We start from the raw sequence: 21,396 nt of genomic DNA on the forward strand, positions 1-21,396 counted from the left end.
TGCAGCCGGAGAGAGGAGTGAGAGCATGTGAGAGCCCCAGCCCTGCAGAGGCCCAGGTCAGTGCAGAAGGAGGGGAGGAGATGTTCCAGGCACCAGAGCAGAGATTCCCCTGCAGCCCGTGGGGAAGACCATGGTGAGGCAGGCTGTCCCCCTGCAGCCCAGGGAGGTCCACGGGGGAGCAGATCTCCACCTGCAGACCGGGGAGGAGCCCACGCCAGAGCAGGGGGATGCCCAAAGGAGGCTGGGACCCTGTGGGAAGCCCACGCCGGAGCAGGCTCCTGGCAGGACCTGTGGCCCTGTGGAGAGAGGAGCCCACGCTGGAGCAGGTTTGCCAGCAGGACTTGTGACCCTGTGGGGGACCCATGCTGGAGCAGTCTGTGCCTGGAGGACTGCAGCCCGGGAGAGGGACCCACGCTGGAGCAGTTTGGGAAGAACTGCAGCCCGTTGGAAGGACCCACATTGGAGAAGTTCATGAAGGACTGTCTCCCATGGGAGGGACCCCACGCTGGAGCAGGGGAGGAGTGAGGAGTCCTCCTCCTGAGGAGGAAGGAGCGGCAGAGACAATATGTGATGAACTGACCCCAATCCCCATTCCCCGTCCCCCTGTGCTGCTGGGGGGGGGTGGGTAGAGAATCCGGGAGTGAAGCTGTGGCTGGGAAGAAGGGAAGGATGGGGGAAAGGTATTTTTAAGATTTGATTTTATTTCTCATTATCCTACTCGGATTTGATTGGCAATAAATTAAGTTAATTTTCCCCAAGTTGAGTCTGTTTTGCCCATGATGGTAATTGGTGAGTGATCTCTCCGTGTCCTTATCTTGACCCAGAAGCCTTTCATTATATTTTCTCTCCCCTGCCCAGCTGAGGAGGGGAGTGATAGAGTGGCTTTGGTGGGCACCTGGCCTCCAGCCAGGGTCAACCCCCCCCCCCCAACAGATTTCTAAACACAGCAAACTGAGCAAGTAAGAAGCCACGAAAGACTTGTCAACCAAGTCACATTGTAAGGAGGACCTAAGGGGACCTTTGGAAAATTAGACCATACTCTGTAAAGATATTAGCTAGTAAACTTACAGGAGACTTGTTTTTGAAAAAATTCCCTGAGAGTTGGCTTGTGCTGGAGAACAGTGGAAAGCAATGTGGTCCTTCTTGTCTGAGAATAACCTAAATTGTAGCAATTGGGTTCTACGAGCATAACTTTGATTTTCAATAAACTAAGAAAATGCATATTGAGTGAAGTATCTCTTAAGTATCCAGAATAATGGAAGCATGAGCAATAAACTGTGGGAGTTAATTGCCTAATGGCTACTGTTCCCATATGTGCTCCATTTATCAGCTAGATCCTCAGCAACCTTGCTGCAGCATCAGCGCACGCTCATGTTGTGCTGAACAGCGGTGATGCTTAGCACTCATCCCAGTGGCACTCTAATTAGCGGTAATCTCTTTCCAGCCTGAAATGTTTCAGTGATGCCTGCCCTTTGTTTCCTACTCTTGGCCTCATTTTCTGTTCAGTGTGACCCACTTTTTCCTTGAGCAGCCCTCAGGTTTTGGTTGACACCTTCTTTGGCTTGTTTGGAAAGACGAGTGCGTGGACGGAGCCTGCACACACTTACCCTGTGCTCACCAGGAGCAACGTTTGTAGCAGAGGGACTGTGGTCCTCCTGCAGTGAAGGTCAGCCATGGAAGGGAAATATAAGCAGTTATTTGGTGGAAGAGTCTGAAATTGTTTGCTATTAATTAGCGATTGATAACTGCATTCTATCTTAACTAATCAAGATCAGAGCCCTTATGCACAAGCGAAAAATAAGAGCTGTTCCCTTCCTTGAAGATATTATGACCTAAATGCACAAGATGCCCACAAGAAAGGAGGTGGAAAGAGCTAAGATGCCATCAGAGGTCAGTGGCGGGCTAGGATACAGGATCTGATGTGAATGTCTGTGCTGTGTCTCCCTGCAGTAACTAACTCATTTCAGCGAGGCTAATTCATATTTTGTTTCTAAATCTGAATGTGAAACTTGTTTAAGTAGGTTTCGGTAACTCTATTGATGGCACAATTTTTTAAAGTGATCTGGCAAATCGTTCTGACAGTTGTGGATTGCAGAGCCCCTGTAGCTGTGTTAATCTTGTGCAGTTAATGTACTTTTCTTGAAAGTTCATAGCTGAAGTGTTCAAGGTCCCTGTTGGGTTGCCAGAGCAAATAAAGTAAGACCTTTCCCTTCCCACCCCCGATATACAAAACCCACTATCATCTGATGTGTCTTTTTGTTCCAAGATATGAAGCAGTTGTCACCATCAGACATTTAATTACCAACTTTATGGAATGCTCGGTGTATTTGTGGTGTAGCATTATCTTTTATGTTCCAGCCCCCAACATGGGATGCAGAAGCTCTACACATCCCTGAAATGGGAATTAATGCAGATGGTCTCGTGTCCACCCAAACTGGCGCTCCTTGTGCCTCTGATGTACCCCCATAGTGGGTACACAGCTGCCACTAAAGATGCTGCGTTGGGGAAAACCCCGCTGTTTTGTACCAAGAGGGAACAGGAGCTTTAGGGGGCTGCTTGTGTAATCCAGAGAGTTTCCCACGGGAGCAGCACCTCCATGCCAGCATGAATGGGTGCCCAAAATAGTAGCAAGTAAAAGCCTTCACTGCAAAGGATCCTGATCTTTCTATCCTCTTTAGACTCATTGTATCCTGCTAAGAGGCTTAATTAACACACTGCTTGACAGGCCTTGTCAGACTGAAACACAGACTCTACATCATTTAATACAGGGGCCACAGTCTTCCCTGGGAAAAGAGGGCAAAACATAAATTAAAATGAATAAAATGAAAAAAGAAAAAATATAAAGTATAAAAGGAATAAAACCCAAGATGCTTCATGGACACAAAAAGAGTGTGGGGGCAAATTCTTTGTTAAATGGGAAACAAAGTCTTAAAAAGGGGTAGCAGCAGACATGGGTGTAAGCAGCTCAGAACAGCATTGGCAATGGACTGTTTTCAGTAACCAGAAGCAGTTGGGGTGTTTGAAAAGCAGCTAAGGCTGCTGCTTCTGTGCTGGAATACAAATGGCACATGGCTCAGAGCTGGTGCTAAAGGTGGTTTAGCACTGCATGTGCTGTCTCCAGACCAGCACGATGGACTGGGAAAGGGGAACAGCAGCAGAGAGAGCTTCATTATCTTGTATCTGCCTGTGATGACCACAAGATTGGAAAATGGCAGGAGGTGAGGATGTTAAAGCCTATAAATTGGCTTCCTAATAGGTGATAGAAAGAGGCATCAGGTGGCTTTGATCAGAGGATGGATCCTGCATGTCTTCTGGTCTTAATGACAGCAGGCATTGCAGCATTTCTGGCTTCAGACTGCCATCAGCTGTGCTTGCCCTAGCTGTGCCATTGCTTCAGAGGTTGTGCTCGAAAAGGAACGATCGGTTTTGCACACGCCTATGTCAGTGCTATGAAGAAGAACTCATACATTTGTCTTTAAATACAGCAGCTGTGGAATGATATGACAGACTAACGTGTTCGCTGGCAAGAGCGGCTGAGAAAGCTCCAGTGATCTTTATTGGCATTTCCAAATTAAAGCTCTCAGCACTAACTCCCTCCCTGCGTAGCACTGGCAGGCTGGTGAGATGTAGTTTGCCTTCAAGGCAGCGGTTGGGCTGTGCTCTGCTCTGCCACATCTCACCCAGGTGCTGCCAGGCAGTGCTGATGCTCCAGCCCCTTTCCAGCATCCTCCCTGTGCTCACCAGCACCCTGTAGCCCAACATGATGGGCACATCCTGCTCCAACAGGAAAGCAACTGTGCCACTCCAGTGTAGGGTTTCTCCGGTCACTGTGGGCTTTCTGTGTCAGGAGGATCTCAAACTGGCGCTGTGGTGTTTCATCAAGTGACTTGAAAGCAAGGAGAGGAAGAGATGCACGTAAGTGGAAGTTTTCCTGCATCGTAGAAAATCACCATTCGACAAAATTTCAAATAAAATTTGGAAGAACATCAATGAAACAGAACTACCCAAAGCTGACATGTTTGAGTAACTGCTATACTCACTCTTAATTATAAAATGGACCCCCCCCCCCCCTTTTTTTTTACTGCTATTTTTAGGCTGCGGTTCTACTGGAATCGAAGCTTTCTCTTCCAATCTCCATCTCTCTGACCTCTCAGGAAGCACTGTTGTATATTCATTTGGCAGTAAGTGACAGAACTCTTAGGCAGAGATACTCAAACAACAGCACACATGTCCAAAAAGGATTTTGAAAATTAATTTTTAATATGTGGCCTCTGCCCTGGTTTTTCTGTGCTAGTCTAAACCCACGGGTATAAATAGCTCCACTGACCTGAATGGATACTTTTGGGTATAGCAACAAAAAAGAATCATTGCCTGCTAGCGGAGGTAAATATTCATCTAGGTATGATTTAACATCTGCAGATTTCTTTCCTTACAATTTGCACTAATAACTGTTTTTTTTAAAACAGACTTCTTTGAAAGGAATTTAAGGAGTAGTGCATTTAGGTTGTTTTAGATTTCTGCTCCTCTGCGTCTAAGCCTGCCTCGATGACCCCTTATCTGCTGGCTGCCATCATCTCTACTGCTGGTCAAATAAGAGGTGACATTTCAGTGCAAGCCCAAACGAGAACCAAACTCTATGGCAACCTCTGGGTCCCTCCATTAAAAAAAGACCCTGAAAACTGCTGAAGGCAGCTGGGTGAGGTTGCTAAATCATTGCACTGGACATGCACACAGAGAGCCTGGGCTGCCTTGGGCTGCATGGAGCCAAACACAGCTGATTTGCAGGGAAAAAGGCAGAGGGACTCAGAACCTTTTTGCTCTAACTAAATGCTGACAGCAAAGCCAAGCCAGGCTTTTATAACCTGTGGACTGTGCTGGAAACCAGCTCAGTGCAGCTTAAGACGGCTTTTTTGCGCAGGCTTCTCCCCAGCAAGAGTCTATAGACTCTATAGAGCCCCTTGGTCTTTTCTGCCCCATAAGGTTACAGGCTTTCCTGGCCATAATTAAGTCATTGCAATAGCCTAGTTTCCTAAAAGTACAGGAAGACTGGAAAATAATTAATGCATAAGCAGAATATACATATTAAAGACTAGAAGGTGACATTTTAGTTTGCTCTTAACACTGGTCTTGCACTTCAAGCTTTTATTGCCTTTTGTTCCTTAGGTATCTATATGTGTGTGTAGCTGCCCAATAGCTGTTAACGTCTGTATTCAACTGAAGTAGGAAAACAAAAACTGCAGTAAATTTTACAATATGTTTACATTATAACCAGGTTTATAGGGGCATCATAATTCATCATGTATTCCAACAGAAGTATGGATCTCTTCCAATTTAATTTTCTGAAGTTTGAGTTTGCAGCTGGGTCACTCCTGGTGTAATGTGGGAGATGCATCTCCTAAGGCTGTGGGTTGAAAGAGCAGCATCCCGGCTGTCACTGCCACCCATCAGATACCACGCCAGGGGCTGAGGGCAAAGCATCCAACTCACTTTCTGTGGGCGCAGCAGCATAGCTAGCTTCATAAATTTTGTTGCAAGGAGCAATAATCAATACTTCATGGTTAATGACGCAAAACTGAAATTAGTATAGATTTTATGTCTCCTTCTCTTCCCAATTATGCAAACATTGCTATGCCCCTTCTGTAGTTGCCTTATATTACGGCTTTTATAAAAACTGTCCGGTGATGTTTAATTGAAAGATTGAATAGTCAAAAATGTCACAACCAATTTTGGCTTTTACTTTTTTTGTTCAGTCTTCACCCTGAGGTTAATAGAAAATGATGTCAAACACAAGAAATGATTTATGTAAGTCATGCAGGTTTTGTCACCCAGAGCTATATATAAAGTCAATTGCAAATTGTTTTCTCATTCTAGATTACTGTACATAGCTCTGGGGTACACTGAAAAAATGACCAGCGGAATAATATGGGAGAAGAAAAGGTTATCTTCTAAACTGAACTGTGCTTCGAAGAAAACAATTTTGAAAGTTGCTTGTTTTTAATATGCTAGAAGAGGCTGTTCCTCAGATCAGGAAAAAAAAACCCCAAAAAACAGGAAGGCAAAAATAAAAAGAAGTTTCACAACTGGATCACTTCCAATGGCTGATGAGCGGTAGGCAGCAGCCAGGCCTCCTGAATCACACACAGTGCATTATCAGCTGCAGTGTGTCCGTAAGATGGTGCTACAATTAGAGACCCGGAGGGACAAAGACTGGGGAAACATCTAACTTGTCATCTTGACAAATCTCATTTATGCATAAAATATATTTCGCAGTAATAGTCCTTCTAAGGCTGGGAGGAAATGAAAGCTGTATTAGGAGTAAATCAGCTACCAACTGTGATCTTGTTTCATGTCGAACAGGGTACAGTCTTGTACAGGATTAAAAAGTGCCGCGTAAAATTTCTCTGTTTCACAAAATTAGCTTTAATTGGGAAAGCAGAAGGTAGAGTCAGCTGATCTGTTGCGTTCCTGGAGACTGCAATGGTCTTATTGGAAACAAAAATCTTTGATTCATCCCCAGGTCAGATAAGATATACAAGACAAAAATATCCTTGTTTTGCCTTTTTAATGTTCTTAGTCTTCCTGGGAATCCTGTATCTGTATGCAAGGCAGGTGTGAAGTAAATTACCCTCCTTCCTTACTCTCAGTAGCTTTTGCTTTTAGATTTGATTCCTGACTTAATGAGCTAAAAGAAGTCATGAGTTAACATCTTTGTGTTTTGCATAGACTTCTCATCTTCCAGTGTTGCTTAATTATCGAACAGTTGATGTATAAACACAAACCTGAAAACACATCCCCACATCTCGGGGTGGTGATGCTCTTTGCATTGCATCATAGGGATGCGCTCTGGAGGGTTCAGTGTTTGGTCGTCAGCCGAGCTTTTAAGGTGACTGGGCACGTGTGCTCTGCGTGTTATTGTCCCAGCGATGCCAGGGCACTCTGTGGTATTGTGCCCTGTGAGGGGATGGAAAGTTCAGCCCAGGAACTGCAACCCCTGGAGCACACACTTCTTTGCAACCAGGTTCTCCTCCACCCCTCAACTCCCACCCCTTCTGAACAATGGAGTCAGATACAATTTAGTTTTTTAAACCGAATCTCTGTGCTGAATGGCACGGGTAGATTTTTCCCAGGACATTATCATGGATGCAGGGAACCCCAGCTATGCATCTGCAGTTAAATTTGTGACATCTCTGCTATTGAAACAGGATCTGATACAAATACCCTGGTAAAGGCATTGGGCTGTAAATCTCAGCCAGTGACTCTCTTAATTATGCGACTGAATACTGTTTGATTGCAGAACAATGAGAAGTGCCTGAAAGTGGGAGCTCATGCTCACTTGCCTCTTACGAAGACCATCTCCTCTCAAATCAAAGCAGCCACACACCTAAGACATGAACAAATACTTTCCTCTTTTGCTCTGCCTGTTATTTTTGTAGGTCTGATATTTTCTTTCAGACTTGTGCTGGACGTGTTGATAAATATATTGGTTTCTCTGTAGTTATTTTGGATATCTAAATTTGAAAGCAATCCTGTAGACATTACCTGAGGGACTGTTTTGTTTAGTGGTTGGTTCACAATGTTTTGAGGTTGAGTGGGAATTTCCAATGTCAGCCAAGGGCTTCCCATAAGCACATTGAAATGTTTTTTCTTTCCATGTAGGAAGAACTCAAAAGGCTCCAACACACCTTGGAACAGGTCAATGATGGCAAAGACTTGCTTCAAAGGTAAATGTGCGATTTCCACAGTATCTCACACATGATAAAGTGAAATGGCTTTTATAAGGCAACAAGCCCTTTCTGAGGGACAGTCTCTTTTTTATAGACTATGTTTTTCACTTGGTAATATACAAAATATTTAAGATTTTGCATCTCTCCCATAAACGATTCTTATTTTTAGTTACAGGAGGATAATTTCTGAAAACTGCTGCTGATTGAATGATGTAATTAAGTGTCCAGTAAAGTCTCAAAATAACTCCACAGGTTGGGGTCTAATCTTACAAATTTTCATGCGAAGACCTTGCATTCATGTTGCTAGTCCCATCCAAAGCAGTGTCCCAAGATGTTTGATTTTTATCTTCTAGCATTTTAAAATTGCTTTCTCAAAGCGATCGGTTTGCAGCACCAATTCCTTGGTCATCATTTATTACAAAGAATTTTTTCTTCATATTCCTGTATGGCTTTTGCTGATGTAATTCATTTGCTGCCGGCATTACCATTGTTACTTTCCATTTTACTCTCCAGCTTTTCAAACATAGCCCCAGGGATGAAAGTTAATTTAGCAAGAATATCTATTATATTTGCCAGTGGGCTTTTTATTTGCAGAGGCTTCTTTGCTGGGTGTGCCTGTCTCTGGAGCTGTGGCATCTGGAAGGTTTAGTGCAAGGACTCAGGCAGGCTCTGATCTGGAAACTGGAACCAAATTCATACTTTTTGTCAACAATCAAATGGGGCTGGACACAGGGACCCAGATGCCTTCCTCCAAAGACAGCAACACTTTATAATAAGCAGCTGTTGTATGTTCTTGTCAAAATTTCAGAATTAATTCACAGTGATTGCAAAAATGTCATGCTGACATGCATTAAGCCCATTTTCTTTTCTTTTCCATAGCCACCAGCTTGCCATGGATGAAGAAAATAATATCGAAAAATATCATATCAACTTACAGCCCTTGGAATCAAAAGTGAAAATGTAAGTAACAAAGAATGTTGTTTCTGCCTTTAAATGCAGCTGAGTTTGTCTGATTCCTGAACCGCAGAACCCGGACTATATCCATCGTGGATTTCTGTGTAACTTTAAGTACAAAAAAAGCCTCAATTTAGCAAGTTAACTAAGCTCTTCTCTACCTTTAAGCATGTGAACATTCTCTTTGAACTGAATTTCAAATGTTAAACTTCAATGTTGCGCTAATTTTGTCATTTCCTCTGTGAAATTAAAGAATATTTGAGAATCTGCTAGAGTTTTTGTATGTACAGAGAACGTTCTAGACGGGGGGAGGTCCGGCACAGAGCAAGAAGTCTCGTCAGTGGTATTTATCACATCTAACATGAAGCCCGGTTAAAGCTCCCCAGGCACCTCACGGGACTTCTCTGCAAGGAGCAATCTTGGGTTTGCGTGGGGATGGAGGTGGAAGTCTGAGGGGACCAGGGTTGCTGGACTGGGGCGTGCAGCACAGCTATATGGCACTAAGCAAGCTGGGTTTTATTGGAAAGCAAGGCAGTTGCTAGCACTCAGCCAAGGCACATGCATGACACCTAGCTGCACCACCTGGAAGGAAGAGATAAGCATCACTACGTTCTGGTAATGAACCCCCAACTTCCAAATGCAATAATTTGAGCCTTTGTAATACCTTTCCCACATGTTGTATAGTTTACCATGGGGTCAGTTATCCTAAAAGGCTTGACCGTGCTGTATCAGGACATGTGGTAATACTGGGGATATAACTTAAAATTTACCTACATGTCTATCAGAGCAGAGGACTCCTCTTTGTGCCTCTTCCAGCGCTGTTCCTCCAGCCCTGGTGCAGGCACTACCTCCACCCAGCAGGCATGACCTCTGCGTTAACATGGTGCCCCTCGACTTCCCAGCAGAGAGCGAAAGTTTAACATGGCTCCACTGGCATCAAAAAGAGGTGAACATCTTTATGCTGAAGCCCCCAATTACTTCATGGCAATATCTTGTGATGTCAGGCACAGCTTTACACAGAGTTGTATGTGTTGCTACATTACATACTGAATTTCGCTTTCAGTTGAAAAGCTACAGCTAACTCACTATACAGGATGTTGAAACATTAATGCTATATTAAAATATTAAAAGGACATGAAGTTTCAAATTAAAATCCAGCCAGCATCTTTTAGTCATGCAAATATAAGCCAGATGAAAGAATAAATTTTCAGAGAGCTTTCTACAAGGGTAGTTATGACTTAACCTCAGTATATTCTCAAGCTTTAAAATAGAAAATACATGTAAATATAAATATGTAAATACTACTTGTCCATATTATGCTGTGGAGCTTGAAACTGAAACAATGCAAAGTGTAAATGCTTGAGGTGTGAAGATGTGGGGATTTTTTAAAGCAAAATGCGTTTACTGAAAGCTACTCCATTGGCACTCGCATTTGGGAGCTTTGGTAGCTCTTTCTGTCCATTTTAAAGCTGTTGGATGAAAACAACACAGGCCTTAACCAACCTGACTGCCTCTGAAGTGCACCTATCCTGGTGAGGCTGTCTGATGCTGTTTCATTTCTAATCTGGTATTCTTTTAAAAACAAAGTACATATATATTTCATTTCCTCAACCTTGAGATGTTCAAAATGCCACGGGTGTTGGGAGCGTTGTTCCCTGACCAGGAAAAATTACATGCCAGGAGGCATTTCCCACTGTCTGGAGTTCCCAGCACTGTAGGCAGTCAATGAGAAGAGGTAGGTGTCCTGGTGTTGAGCTTTGTCCTCCTTCTGTGAAGCCAAGAAGGTGGAAGTGCCAGTGTGTAATGAAATGCCTTTTCAGTGGTGTCTGGGTGCTAAATGCTTTTCTGACTTATGGAGATGGGAGCAGAAATGACATCTGTTAAAAAGGCAATGTAAAAAAAAAAAAAAAAAAAAAAAAGTATTTCTAGGACAAAGTAAATCCATGCTGACGGCTTTGGACCCTTTGGTTTGAACTGTAAAGCACATGGCTCCTTCAGGAAGGAGCATTGCCCTGGGGTGCAGGCACCGTGGGCATGGGTGGGAGCAGGGCCAGGCAGGATTTGGGCATGGGACCCCTCCCAGGGAGCACCCCAGCAGCAAGGCTGGGTGCTGAGTGTGCCAAACCCTTCGGGACCGGGCAGGGTGGAGGAGTGCCGGCTCCTACCCACTCCCCGCACAACTGCCACAGAACTTTGCACCACTGAGAGCAACTTAAGCGAAGGTCAGGGTACTCTACCTGATTAACAGACACACTGAAGGTTTTATTGGCTTGATAGCCCAGTGAATAAAATCCCAATTGCTTAAAAATCCTAAAAGGAGCTCTTCCTAGCTCATTGCACTGCAGCAACGCTGCTGAGTCTCAGGTCAGAATTTAGCTCTGCTTTTCTATGGAGTTCACAGATCATGCTGCATGCAAACACCCACATACTTTGTGTTAATGCCGTTGCTATTGTAAACACAGTTTTAATTCCCAGCATCTCTCCCTGGTCTCCCTAGCACCTTCAGAAAGGCACAGGCAGTCCGGCACTGCCACCTGGTGAGAGCCACCCTGGCCTCCAGCTCCCCGGCCACCGGCCAGCACAGAAAATGGAATTTCTTTACAGAATTTCACGTGAGATTTTAGAAATCTGGTCAAAGCTTAGAGTTTCAAAGCAGAGCTCCTACTGCAATCCCCATGTGTTGCTTTGGAGGAGGTTTTAAGTCCCCAGCTACCCAAGATGGAGGAGATTTTAAAGGATACTGCTCTGGCTCTGAACTTCCACCTGTATCTTCATTATAATCTGAAAGCTGATATAATCATAACATGTTGAAGGCTATTCATTCTTTTAAACAGATAAATGCATATTTTTATTTTGTTTGCAAGATGTAAGAGAATTGCTGAGTTATGTACAGTCTCAAATTTAAATGACTTCTGTAGGTTTAGGGATTTGAAATAAAGAATTGCTTCTACTTAACAGATACCGCAAGTTATACTACTAGTGTAGTATATAAGATCTACAGAGGGTAGTTACGAGTGATCATTATCCAAATCGGAAAACAAAGTGCACAAAAAAAGAGAAAAAGGCCAAAACCCACCTCTTCAGCCAAGAATATCTATTTTAAATCCTTTTTGTTGCTGCATTCCCCCCCAACCCTGTGCCTTGGTGTTTACCTCAGTATCCAGCGAGCATGGCGTGAGTACCTGCAGCGCCAGGACCTCCCACACCACGAGCAGCTGGACAAGCGCAGTCCCTCCCCACCATCCCTCTCCTCAGACAAGATGAGCAGGTCCATCAGCATGAACACCTTTTCCGACAGCAGCACTCCGGTGAGTACAGCGTTGGGGCCCGTTTTCCTATTTGTTGCCTTTTGTTGGGTTCCTTTCTAGGACTTTGGATAAATGAAAGCTAAATTATGGGCAAATCATGAAAGAGGGACTTTTAGGGGAGTACTAGTGTCTCAAATGAACCTGCAAGCAGGTGTGCCTCTTGTAGGTACAGTTGAATGTGTGATTGTGCATGTTAGACCTGGATCTCAGCCGATACTAGCAGTGCTCTTGATGGAAAAAAGGCATTTCCAAATGGTGGTGTGTTCTTCTGCAGAAAGCAGGGATCTTCACGTGTTTTTAGCACTTTGTGTTCTCCAAAAAAACAAATTGTGGTCCTTTTCCTACAAATAAATGTGGTTTGTAGGTTTTGTTTTTGGTTTTTTTTTCCTAAAGGGGACTTAGAGGAGTTGATCTAGGGATTAAAAATTCAATTTGATTTTGGAATAAATATTCATGCCGCCTTGCAGACCGGGTGACTAGTGGCTGAAGGCTGTACTTCTCTTTTTAAGGCGACTCTAAACTAGAAACCCAAATATAGAGCCCATTTTTTGAAGACAAGTGGTTTTGTGGCTGTCTCTGGAGCGGGATCTTTTAGGTCAATAAATCAGCAGATAGATATAGAGCCTATAAATATTGCTTTCAGCTTTGTGACAGAGCAAACTGTAGACTAGAGTGCATGAAATAATTCAATAGTTTTAGAAAAATACAGGAGATAGAAATTGCCACGGTGTGTGTTGGACTAGCTAAATAAAAGCAGTATGTGTCACCCTGTTCGACTGAGGTGTGCAGGGTAGGTGTGAACAGGTCATTTGGACCCTTGCTAGGAGTTTGTATTGGTCAGCTATAGGAAGCTCTGCTGCCAGTCACTGGACAGCATTTGGTGGCTTCTGAGTTCACTACAAAAATCTAGAAATCATTGCTAGTGGGGTTCTTAAAGCAGATGGAGCCCCTGTGCAAGGAAGAGATGTTCGTTAGTTTAACTCTGCCTTCAGTTGCAAAGTTGGAGCAATGCCACCTAATGTAAAGCACAAGGCAGGCTCGCAGATCCAACAGAGCTTTTCTGTGCTAAGAACTGTGGTCTTGGATTTACGGGGACAATTTGACTCTTTCCTCCATTGAACCAGGTTCAAACCGAAGCTAGGTGAGCTGTTTCCAGCAGCTATTATTTTTGTGACACCGTGGTTAGTCAGGCTGCATTAGATTTGACAGCATTTAATAAAACATTACTGAGAGTGCACTTTTTTATTTTTAGATGCCTTGTGTTCATAGCCAGAGACCAGGGATGATAAACTAGGTTGCAGTAGTGGGTTATACACTAACGCCTCATGTATTAAACGAGTGAGGTTCCTCTAATGAGAGAGATAAATTTGCATATACATTTGTATCTGCCGCTGGCACTTGTTGGAGCCCGCCGGCCATGCGGAGCACCGAGCCAGCTGCTCGGCCACCACAAGAGGCCCCTCGTACCCTGCGTGGGGAGGTTCCGTCAGGAACCTCGTTTGGAAAACAATGCATTTTTCAATGCTTTCGGGTCTTTCGGGGTAAAATGAGTACTTCTGGGAGCTGTACATTTGCGGGAAAATGAAGCTTGGATACTAGAATTGCTGCTTAACTTGTCTTAATGCAACAGCCACTGATCTCAGTTCTGCACCCTATTTGTTTAATGCAAAGGAAGATGGGAATATTTTCTTACACTTTTCTAGTGCCAAGCCTGTCAATAACCTTTGAAAAATGAGGGAACGTTTCTGAAGGCAAAGGAACCCGTATCTATTTAGTGTGACCTTGATTATCGCAATGCTTGAGGCTGTGAGGGTCCCCCATTTTTATGTGCAGGATGGTCCTCCATTCTGGGATGAGGCACCGTGACTCCAGGCAAATGCCGTTGTAGTTTTCAAGGTCTTCAAAAGTATTTAAAAACCAACATACTGATTTAAGATGTTTTTTCTGTCTGCATCAGAGAGTTCTGTGGAGCATCATGAAAGTAGGGAGCAGATGAAGGGGGGTGAGGAGAAGCCTTTAGTGTGGGAGTAGAGCAGGTGCCCTAAAAGAGGAAGATGGTTGAAGGTGTGAGATCTGGTGGGGAGGCACTATATAGGTAAGGTCTGAGAACAGCTACTGCCACAAAGCAAATAGGCAGCAACACTCTTTGGGGTGGTTTTGTTTCCTGATTGCTTCTGATGAAGTGAAACAGTGCTGGCCCTGTGTGGATCATGGTCTCAGCTTCTGCAGTCCATGGTTAGGCACACAGGTGTGTGCCCAGAAATGCCACTGGCTCGTGTGCCTCTCAGAGCTGGGCTGGATCATCCTTGCTAGTCCTTGGGCACGTACGCTAAGGATAGACTCTGATCTAATGCAGTAGTGGATATGTTTCTGTCTGATACACATGTGCTTTCCTAATGGCAAATGTTGCATATTTTTTGGTTTGGAATTCATACTGTCAGGTTCAGGGCAGGGCAGGGATAAGGCCAGAATAGACCAGGGACAATTAACCTTGAACTGTTAACAACTGAATGGAAGAGTAATTGATTGTCTTAACCAAATAACTACTTGGCCAGAATAAAATGCAGCATTTGGACTGAGCCATGTTTTCTGCTCAAGTATAAGGCAAACTTAAGGAAGGTGAAAAAAAACATCTGAGCAGAGAAACTGCTGCTGGACCCATCTGTAATTTTACACTCTCTTGAAGTTTTGTGTTTACAAGACCCAAGATGGAAGCAGGGGAGCGGAGTTGGGGAATAACCAAGCAGTCAAACACATCCATTTGCCAAGTCCTCAATTTGGCCTACATTCCAGAACAAGACCTTTGAAAAATGGGGCAAATTCATTATAATGCCATTCCTTTTGCATTAGCAAAAGGTGCCCTAAGAAATACGCCTGTGCCTAGTGTTTGCATAAAAATGTGCTGAGCTGAGCAGTATGGAGTCCCTCAAATTTCTCTTGCTGTCTGGCAATCTTCCTCCAAAAAATTTGGAGGAGGGAGAAAATCAGACTGAAATTTGGACTCTTTGGAGGTTTTCCCATTTCTTTTTCAAAGAAGTAGAAAGCAACTAGTATGTCAAAATATGTTAGCAATAAGCATTGATGCAGATGGGAGAGAGAAATTTATGAAGTATTTTGAGAAACCACTGTCACAACACAGCCACTTAATTCAGCTGAAATCTAATCCTGGTTTTCAATTTCCTTTCTCAGTGCAAGCCTCCCATTGTTCAGCTTTGCTGGATTTACACACTCCTGGGGGCAAAAAAGGAGTTGGCTACTTGAATCATGAAAGACAGAAAGGATCTCGTGCCCAAAAAATAGATGAGAGCCTGTGGGCTAACAAATGTGTGTCACTGCAGCAGGATGGGCATTGAAACTGTGTATACCAAATATCTGTTTGTACCAGTACATGGGACCAGCAGTTGTGGTGAGGTAGAATTTTGAAACTCTGATTTGGAGGAATAATACCTAAACCCAAGGTTTATTCAGACTGTTGGGCACAACAGAGAGTGTCAGCATGTGCAGTCTGCAGCTGGAGATTTAAGAATGACGTTTGGTCTTTTGTAGTTGAAAGATAAGGTCTTTGAGCTCATTTCCACTACTACTACAAACATCCTGAGGCATTTGTAAGGGAAGATGGGGAATTACTAGGACTGAGAGAAGTCAGAGTTTCAAAAGCATTTTTCCTCTCTTGCCCTCAAAACTTTTCCATTCTCAAAAAAAAAAAAAAAAAAAAAGACAAAACATGCAAACAGGAAGTAGAAAAAGTAATTAAACCCATAGGAAACTGAAATCCAGTGAAAAATCTGTACACCCAAAGTAAAAAATGCCCAGAATCAAAGGTGGGGCCTTTTGTCAGTGCATGCGCAGCTTGTGTGCAAGGTGGGAGGGCAGGGCACCAGTACGAGCGCTAACCCCCAGAGGAGTTAGCGTTGATGGCCTGAGCCTTGACTGTAGCTGTGCATTCCCAATATGCAGGCACTTACTCATACGTAATCATTAAAACTTTGTGAATTCATCAAATATGATATTTCCTTGTTGTCCCAGCCAAGAAAATAAGTACAGAAACACAAAGCAACAATTTTCTAGTAACTTTAGAGAAGTGAGGAGAAGGGGAGGTACCAGGAACAGTTCTTACTCTGCTCAACAGCAGCAGGGATGCTTTCTGGTCAGCCGTACCACAACATTCATGGTTAGCAGTTTTCATATGACTTTTTAAAAGCCATTTGGTTCCCATGAGATGGCGATAGCTAGGCAAATGGGCTTTGCCTCTGGCCAGTGTGAGATGCCAGCCATGTAATCAGTCGGTTCATCACGGTTCACTGATAGAGGATGATGTAAGCTCTCCTTGACTTGCTGAAGATCATGTATGTCTTTTATGTATTTGGCTTCAAAAAGCTGTAGCTTAGCCCTGCTGGCTGTGGTTACCATATTTCAGTTCAGAGAGACAACCTAATTGTGTGATTCTAAGACTCAGAAGCGTGATAAATCATTAATTATGATACCTTTGAATCAAATGTTTGAACTTGTTTTGCATCAGCTAGCTGCCTTCATGACTACAGAAAACTGTTGCTCTCAAAATGAAATACTGATGAGAAACTTGTCAAATAGAAAAGGAACTACTAGATAAGGAGAAAAAAAACCCCACAATTGAAACAATTCCTTGTTTTTGCTGCTGCCTCCAGGTCTTGATAATTTCCAGCAGCTCTCCTGTCTGAAGTTTTGTCTTAATTTTATGGCAGAGGAACAGTGTCTTCTGGAATGTGGACACTGAATCCTTGTGAGTATTAAAGGGAAAAGACTCTTCAGGCTTTGTTTATATGCTTCTTGCCCTTGAAGCCTGAGCATCTCATCTCGATAGCATTTCATTATAGTTGTGCATGTCCTTTCGTGAGCTGGCTTGAAGGTACCAGGTGGTAAGCAAGGCCGCAATTAATTTTTTTTTTTCACTGGCACCACCTTTGTCTTCCTACTTCTGGGTTAAGGGTTGTGCAGAATGGCAACTGAGGAAAATGGATAATTTAAAACAAACTCATAATGATTGATCACAAGTAACTTGCATGGTTCTAGGTAGTTGGAAATCGGTTGCTCTGTTATTAAAGTTTTAAAATAAACATATTTGCAGATAATACAGTTTAAGAAAAACAGAAATATTATTAAGCCTTTTCTGGGATGCAGTAACTGAAATAGCAAGATGAATGATTACTGTTCTGGAAAATTACTTGGGGAGTAACATATGCATCTCTTGGAAAAGTTTACTGGTTTTTAGGCATACTTTTATGCTTAATAAAGTACACTCAACTTGAGCTGAATATTTGTCACTGAAAATATTCTTCTTTGAGATTCATGTCCAATCAACACATATTTCTAATAAAACAGCCATGACTGAGACACAACACAAGGCACAAAATAAAATAGGGCACAATGAAAAGCAATAAAAATTCCCTATTAGATATGTAGAAGGAAGGAATAAAGCAGTGTACTAAGCAATCAGAAATTCACAGCCAGAAAAAAACGATACTATCCCCAAAGTATTATATACATTGTAGAGCTGATGAAGTCCAGAATTTCATTTTTCAGTATTTTGAAGGTAAACTTAAGAGGATAATGATCTGTGAACATTTGCAATGAGACTTCATCTCATGTTTTAAATAAACTGATTTTCTTTTAAGATGTTGGGCCAAACTGTCTACTCTACATATTAGTGATGTCCCACCTGAAACAAAAACAGATCCCCTTTTCTTTTCATTTGGCTTTCTTCTTTTTCGTACACTGGCCAGTCCTAGAAGGACTCTCACAAAGGCTGCCACTATCCAGGTCTTAAGACATGTATGTGTGCTCAGTGAAAGCACTGTTAGTTCCCTAGGCTCCTGCCAGAGTGCTTACTACCCTTTTAATCTAAGAACGCTTCAGGTAGATCAAATTATCAGGTAATGGGTCATGCTTTATGTTTACAAATAGATAAATCATTCTTGACATTGGGGGAAAAAAAGTGGTGAGGCTATCTCAAAGTGTTTGTGCTATAGTTTCCTTGGGCCTGCCTCCCAGTAGAAAACTGATATAATGGGTGGAATGACAGAGAAAGGACATAGCTTGAGTGATGAGATAGGAAACAGACTTTTCTTGTTCGGCTACTGCTTTGTAGGCTAGCAAAGAAAGGATTTGCCAAGTGCATGTGTGTAGTACAGGCGGTTTCCTAGCTGTGGAAAAGATCGGTTGTCAATCACTTATCAGATTATTGTATTAGGAGCACACAAGCGGTATCTGTACCATCTTTAGTTGCTTTTTTCCCCCTTTTGCATGTTTATTTTTAATCAAAAAAAGAGAGGCAAGACATATACTAGATTTTAGAAGAATGTTCTTCCTTATAAATACTTTATTTCTTTTTATTGTGTAGAAAGGTGGCAAAATTTACCTTCCTATGTAGCGTGTGACTGAGTTTCTGCTTTTTTCTCCAGAAATAATCAACTATGTCTGTAGTTGCTAAGAAAAAAAAAATTATGCTGGATATGTCCCACTAGCATGTGGTTGTGGGTATGACCTGTTTTCATGATGACATCATTGTGTCTCTTTAAATAGTTCAGTCGCAAAGACATAATCTGTGAAAGCCACAGAAAACCTGATAATCCTCAACAGACAAGCAAAAGCTGGTGCGAGACATACCTGCATCCAGAGTTCTTATAGAATTGCAATGGTATCTTGATTTTTCTTCTCTTTTCACTTTAACCTGAAACATTGGCATGGAAACAAAATTAATTTGTTCCTCTCTGGGCAGAAGTGTCTTCTGCTGTGCAATGATTTGAAATTACATGTCAAGGAGGACGTGTTTCTCCCAGCAGCCAGCTCCCACCCTGCTCTAGCTTCCGAGGAGAGAAGCCGGGCCGCCCTCCCTCCTGCCCTTGCCGTTGCGCTCCCCGCGGCCCTTCAGCACCGCGGACAGCGGCGGCGCTGTCAATTCAGCACCGCGGACAGCGGCGCGCCCCGCCTGCGGCCCTGCGCCTTCCGCCAGCCGCGCTGGGGCCTCGGTGCCTCGTAATGCGGTTCTCCCCCTAAGCGTTTCACTCCTGCCCAGGTATACCGACAAAGCACGTGGTTTTTCTGCTCATAGTGTTCATGCTGATGTTCACGAGGATGGCGATAACTGATTCTGTAGAATGATCGTTTTTTTTACTTCAGCGGAGTGCTTGAATAAGCTGCTTTCTACTAAGAAATACTCTTGTTAGAGCTATAAACATGTGAAATATGCTTTTCCAAATGTGACCATATGGTTATTTTTCTATCCTTTCTCCACTGGTTGGTGTCGCGGAAAGTAATTTCCAAGGTCTTCCTCCCTCTCCCCAGGCTGGATTAGCTGCAAATGCAACATAAACCAAATCCACATTACAGACCGGATTCCTACTTTGTCTCACAAGGATACTATTGACAATAAAAGAAATGTTACTTCCAGCTAATTACAGTGTCAAGTACCTGATATTTGTTCTCTAATGTTCAGGACAAGAGCAATGAGCACAAACTGAAAGACAGGAGGTTCTGTCTGAACATTAGGAAATACTTTTTTCACTGTGAAGGTGACCAAGTACTGGCACAGGTTGCCCAGAGAGACTGTGGAGCCTTCACCCTTGGACATATTCAGAAGCCATCCGGACATGGTCCTGGGCAAACTGCTCTAGGTGGCCCTCCGTGAGCAGGGGGTTGGACCAGGTGACCTCCAGAGGTGCCTTCCAACCTCAGCCATCCTGTGATTCCGTAAAGTAGTAAGTAGGAATTGGAGTGAAATAGTTGGACGTGAAGAACAGTATTGAATCAAAGATAATACAGACAACTGCAAAGAAACATTTGCAGCTCATTCTTTTCATAATTAAGCCTCTTATCTGGCTGGATTTCTTATCTTGTAGCTTGGGGAATTTGAACTACAATAGAAAAACATTTCTACTTAGCAAGAATTAGCACATAATTTACTAAATTCACTGTTGGGGAAGGAGGGATTCTTTGTAAAGTAGCAAAATAAAAAGATGCAAAGTGTTTGATTTCTTTATAAAAGTATGTGGGGTTTTTATATATACTTTAATAGTGGTGCATATACAGCTTTGCTAGCTTCCACCACTTATCCTGTGTGTATATAATTTTCTATACTACAAATTTGAAATAGTAGCCTTTTTATGCAGATTTACTACTAAAATCCATAACTACTTACTGTGGGCAGAATTTAAGTGACTATTTTTCATTAAATCATAAAATTTACAATGTGCAAGTACTCATAATGTGTGGGTGGGTATCTCTCCAGAAAATCAACAGTTCAGAACATTTTCTTCGTAACTTGCAAACTTCTGTAGATGGAACAAAGAAAAAAAAATAGCCACGCTGTTACCACATGCTGCTCACTGAAAATTATTTAACTCTTTGATAACCATTAGTTTACTTTTTAGCTATTACGAGCCTTTTAATAGATGTTATTTTTAAACACTGTCTTGTTTGGATGAAATATATGCCATTGTTTTAGTACCGGTTACCTCTGGTGATCTGGGACTGCAGTGTAACCTGAGAGTTCAGAAATGTGGAGTTTTCTAAAAAAGAGTTTTGGACAATGTCATGTGTTTTCCTATTTAATTTGCTCTACTAGAAGTTGTCACCCTTATGGCTTAGGAAAAAAATGTCCTGAATGCTTTCTAACATTATATATTTATAAATCTTGTCACCTTTAGCTAAAGCAATCTTGGCTTTGTATACTGCAATGCAGTGCTATTTAGAAGCAAGGAAAAGGTCTAGGGTAAAACCTAGACTCTATCATGGCAGGTTTAAAATATCTCTTGACTTAATGTAGACAGAGCCCAGCCCTCCAGGGCCTGTATCTGGGTGCTGGACATTGGGAATTTTTGCATTATTATCAAAGTTTCATTTTTTTAAAAAAATGTAAAATTTAACATACAAGATTGAAGAGATTCTTTCAGTCCATTAATTCATCCTTTTTTGTCACACTGATGGAAAGTAATACATCATCCTGCCTGACATAATTTTCAATAAGATATTTCCAACAGAAACCTGCCTTCAATCAAAATACTGCCTTCAAGATTTGAAAGAAAGGACTTGTCATACCAATATCTCCTCCCTAAACCTTCTGATGGGGCTTGGACCCTCTGGCTTGTAGGCAGATTGTCCCAATTTGTAGTGATTTGTATGAGTGTTCATTTCACTCATTTTGGAGGCTAAAAAAAATTCTGTGTATTACAGCCATGAGAATTTCATGTTTCTTGCTACATCCTGTCTCAAAGGATTTCACAACATACTGTAGTTAAAACACTGGTATAAAAAGGGGAAGTGGTAGAAGGCAAAGCCAGATGCCATCAAGAGTGTTTTCCTGCCCAAACCCTTGTGCCAGATGGTAAACAAACTGAAGGGAAGGTTTGCTCTTCTTGTATCTTCAGCGCTCCAGT

General features: G+C 42.6%; 1 protein-coding gene across 3 annotated transcripts in view; it reads left to right on the plus strand.

Annotated features, from left to right (window-relative positions):
• The window catches only part of LOC115347732 (schwannomin-interacting protein 1), a 235,215-nt gene that overhangs the window by 93,621 nt on the left and 120,198 nt on the right, over positions 1–21,396 (plus strand). For all 3 annotated transcript variants that reach the window (XM_030029409.2, XM_030029407.2, XM_030029408.2), the window contains 3 exons: positions 7,657–7,721; positions 8,604–8,684; positions 11,836–11,986. In XM_030029409.2, the coding sequence (XP_029885269.1) occupies positions 7,657–7,721; positions 8,604–8,684; positions 11,836–11,986 (297 nt within the window). The remainder of the gene's footprint in view (positions 1–7,656; positions 7,722–8,603; positions 8,685–11,835; positions 11,987–21,396) is intronic.

The sequence above is a fragment of the Aquila chrysaetos genome, chromosome 10 (genome assembly GCF_900496995.4).
Source record: "Aquila chrysaetos chrysaetos chromosome 10, bAquChr1.4, whole genome shotgun sequence".
NCBI lineage: Eukaryota > Metazoa > Chordata > Aves > Accipitriformes > Accipitridae > Aquila > Aquila chrysaetos.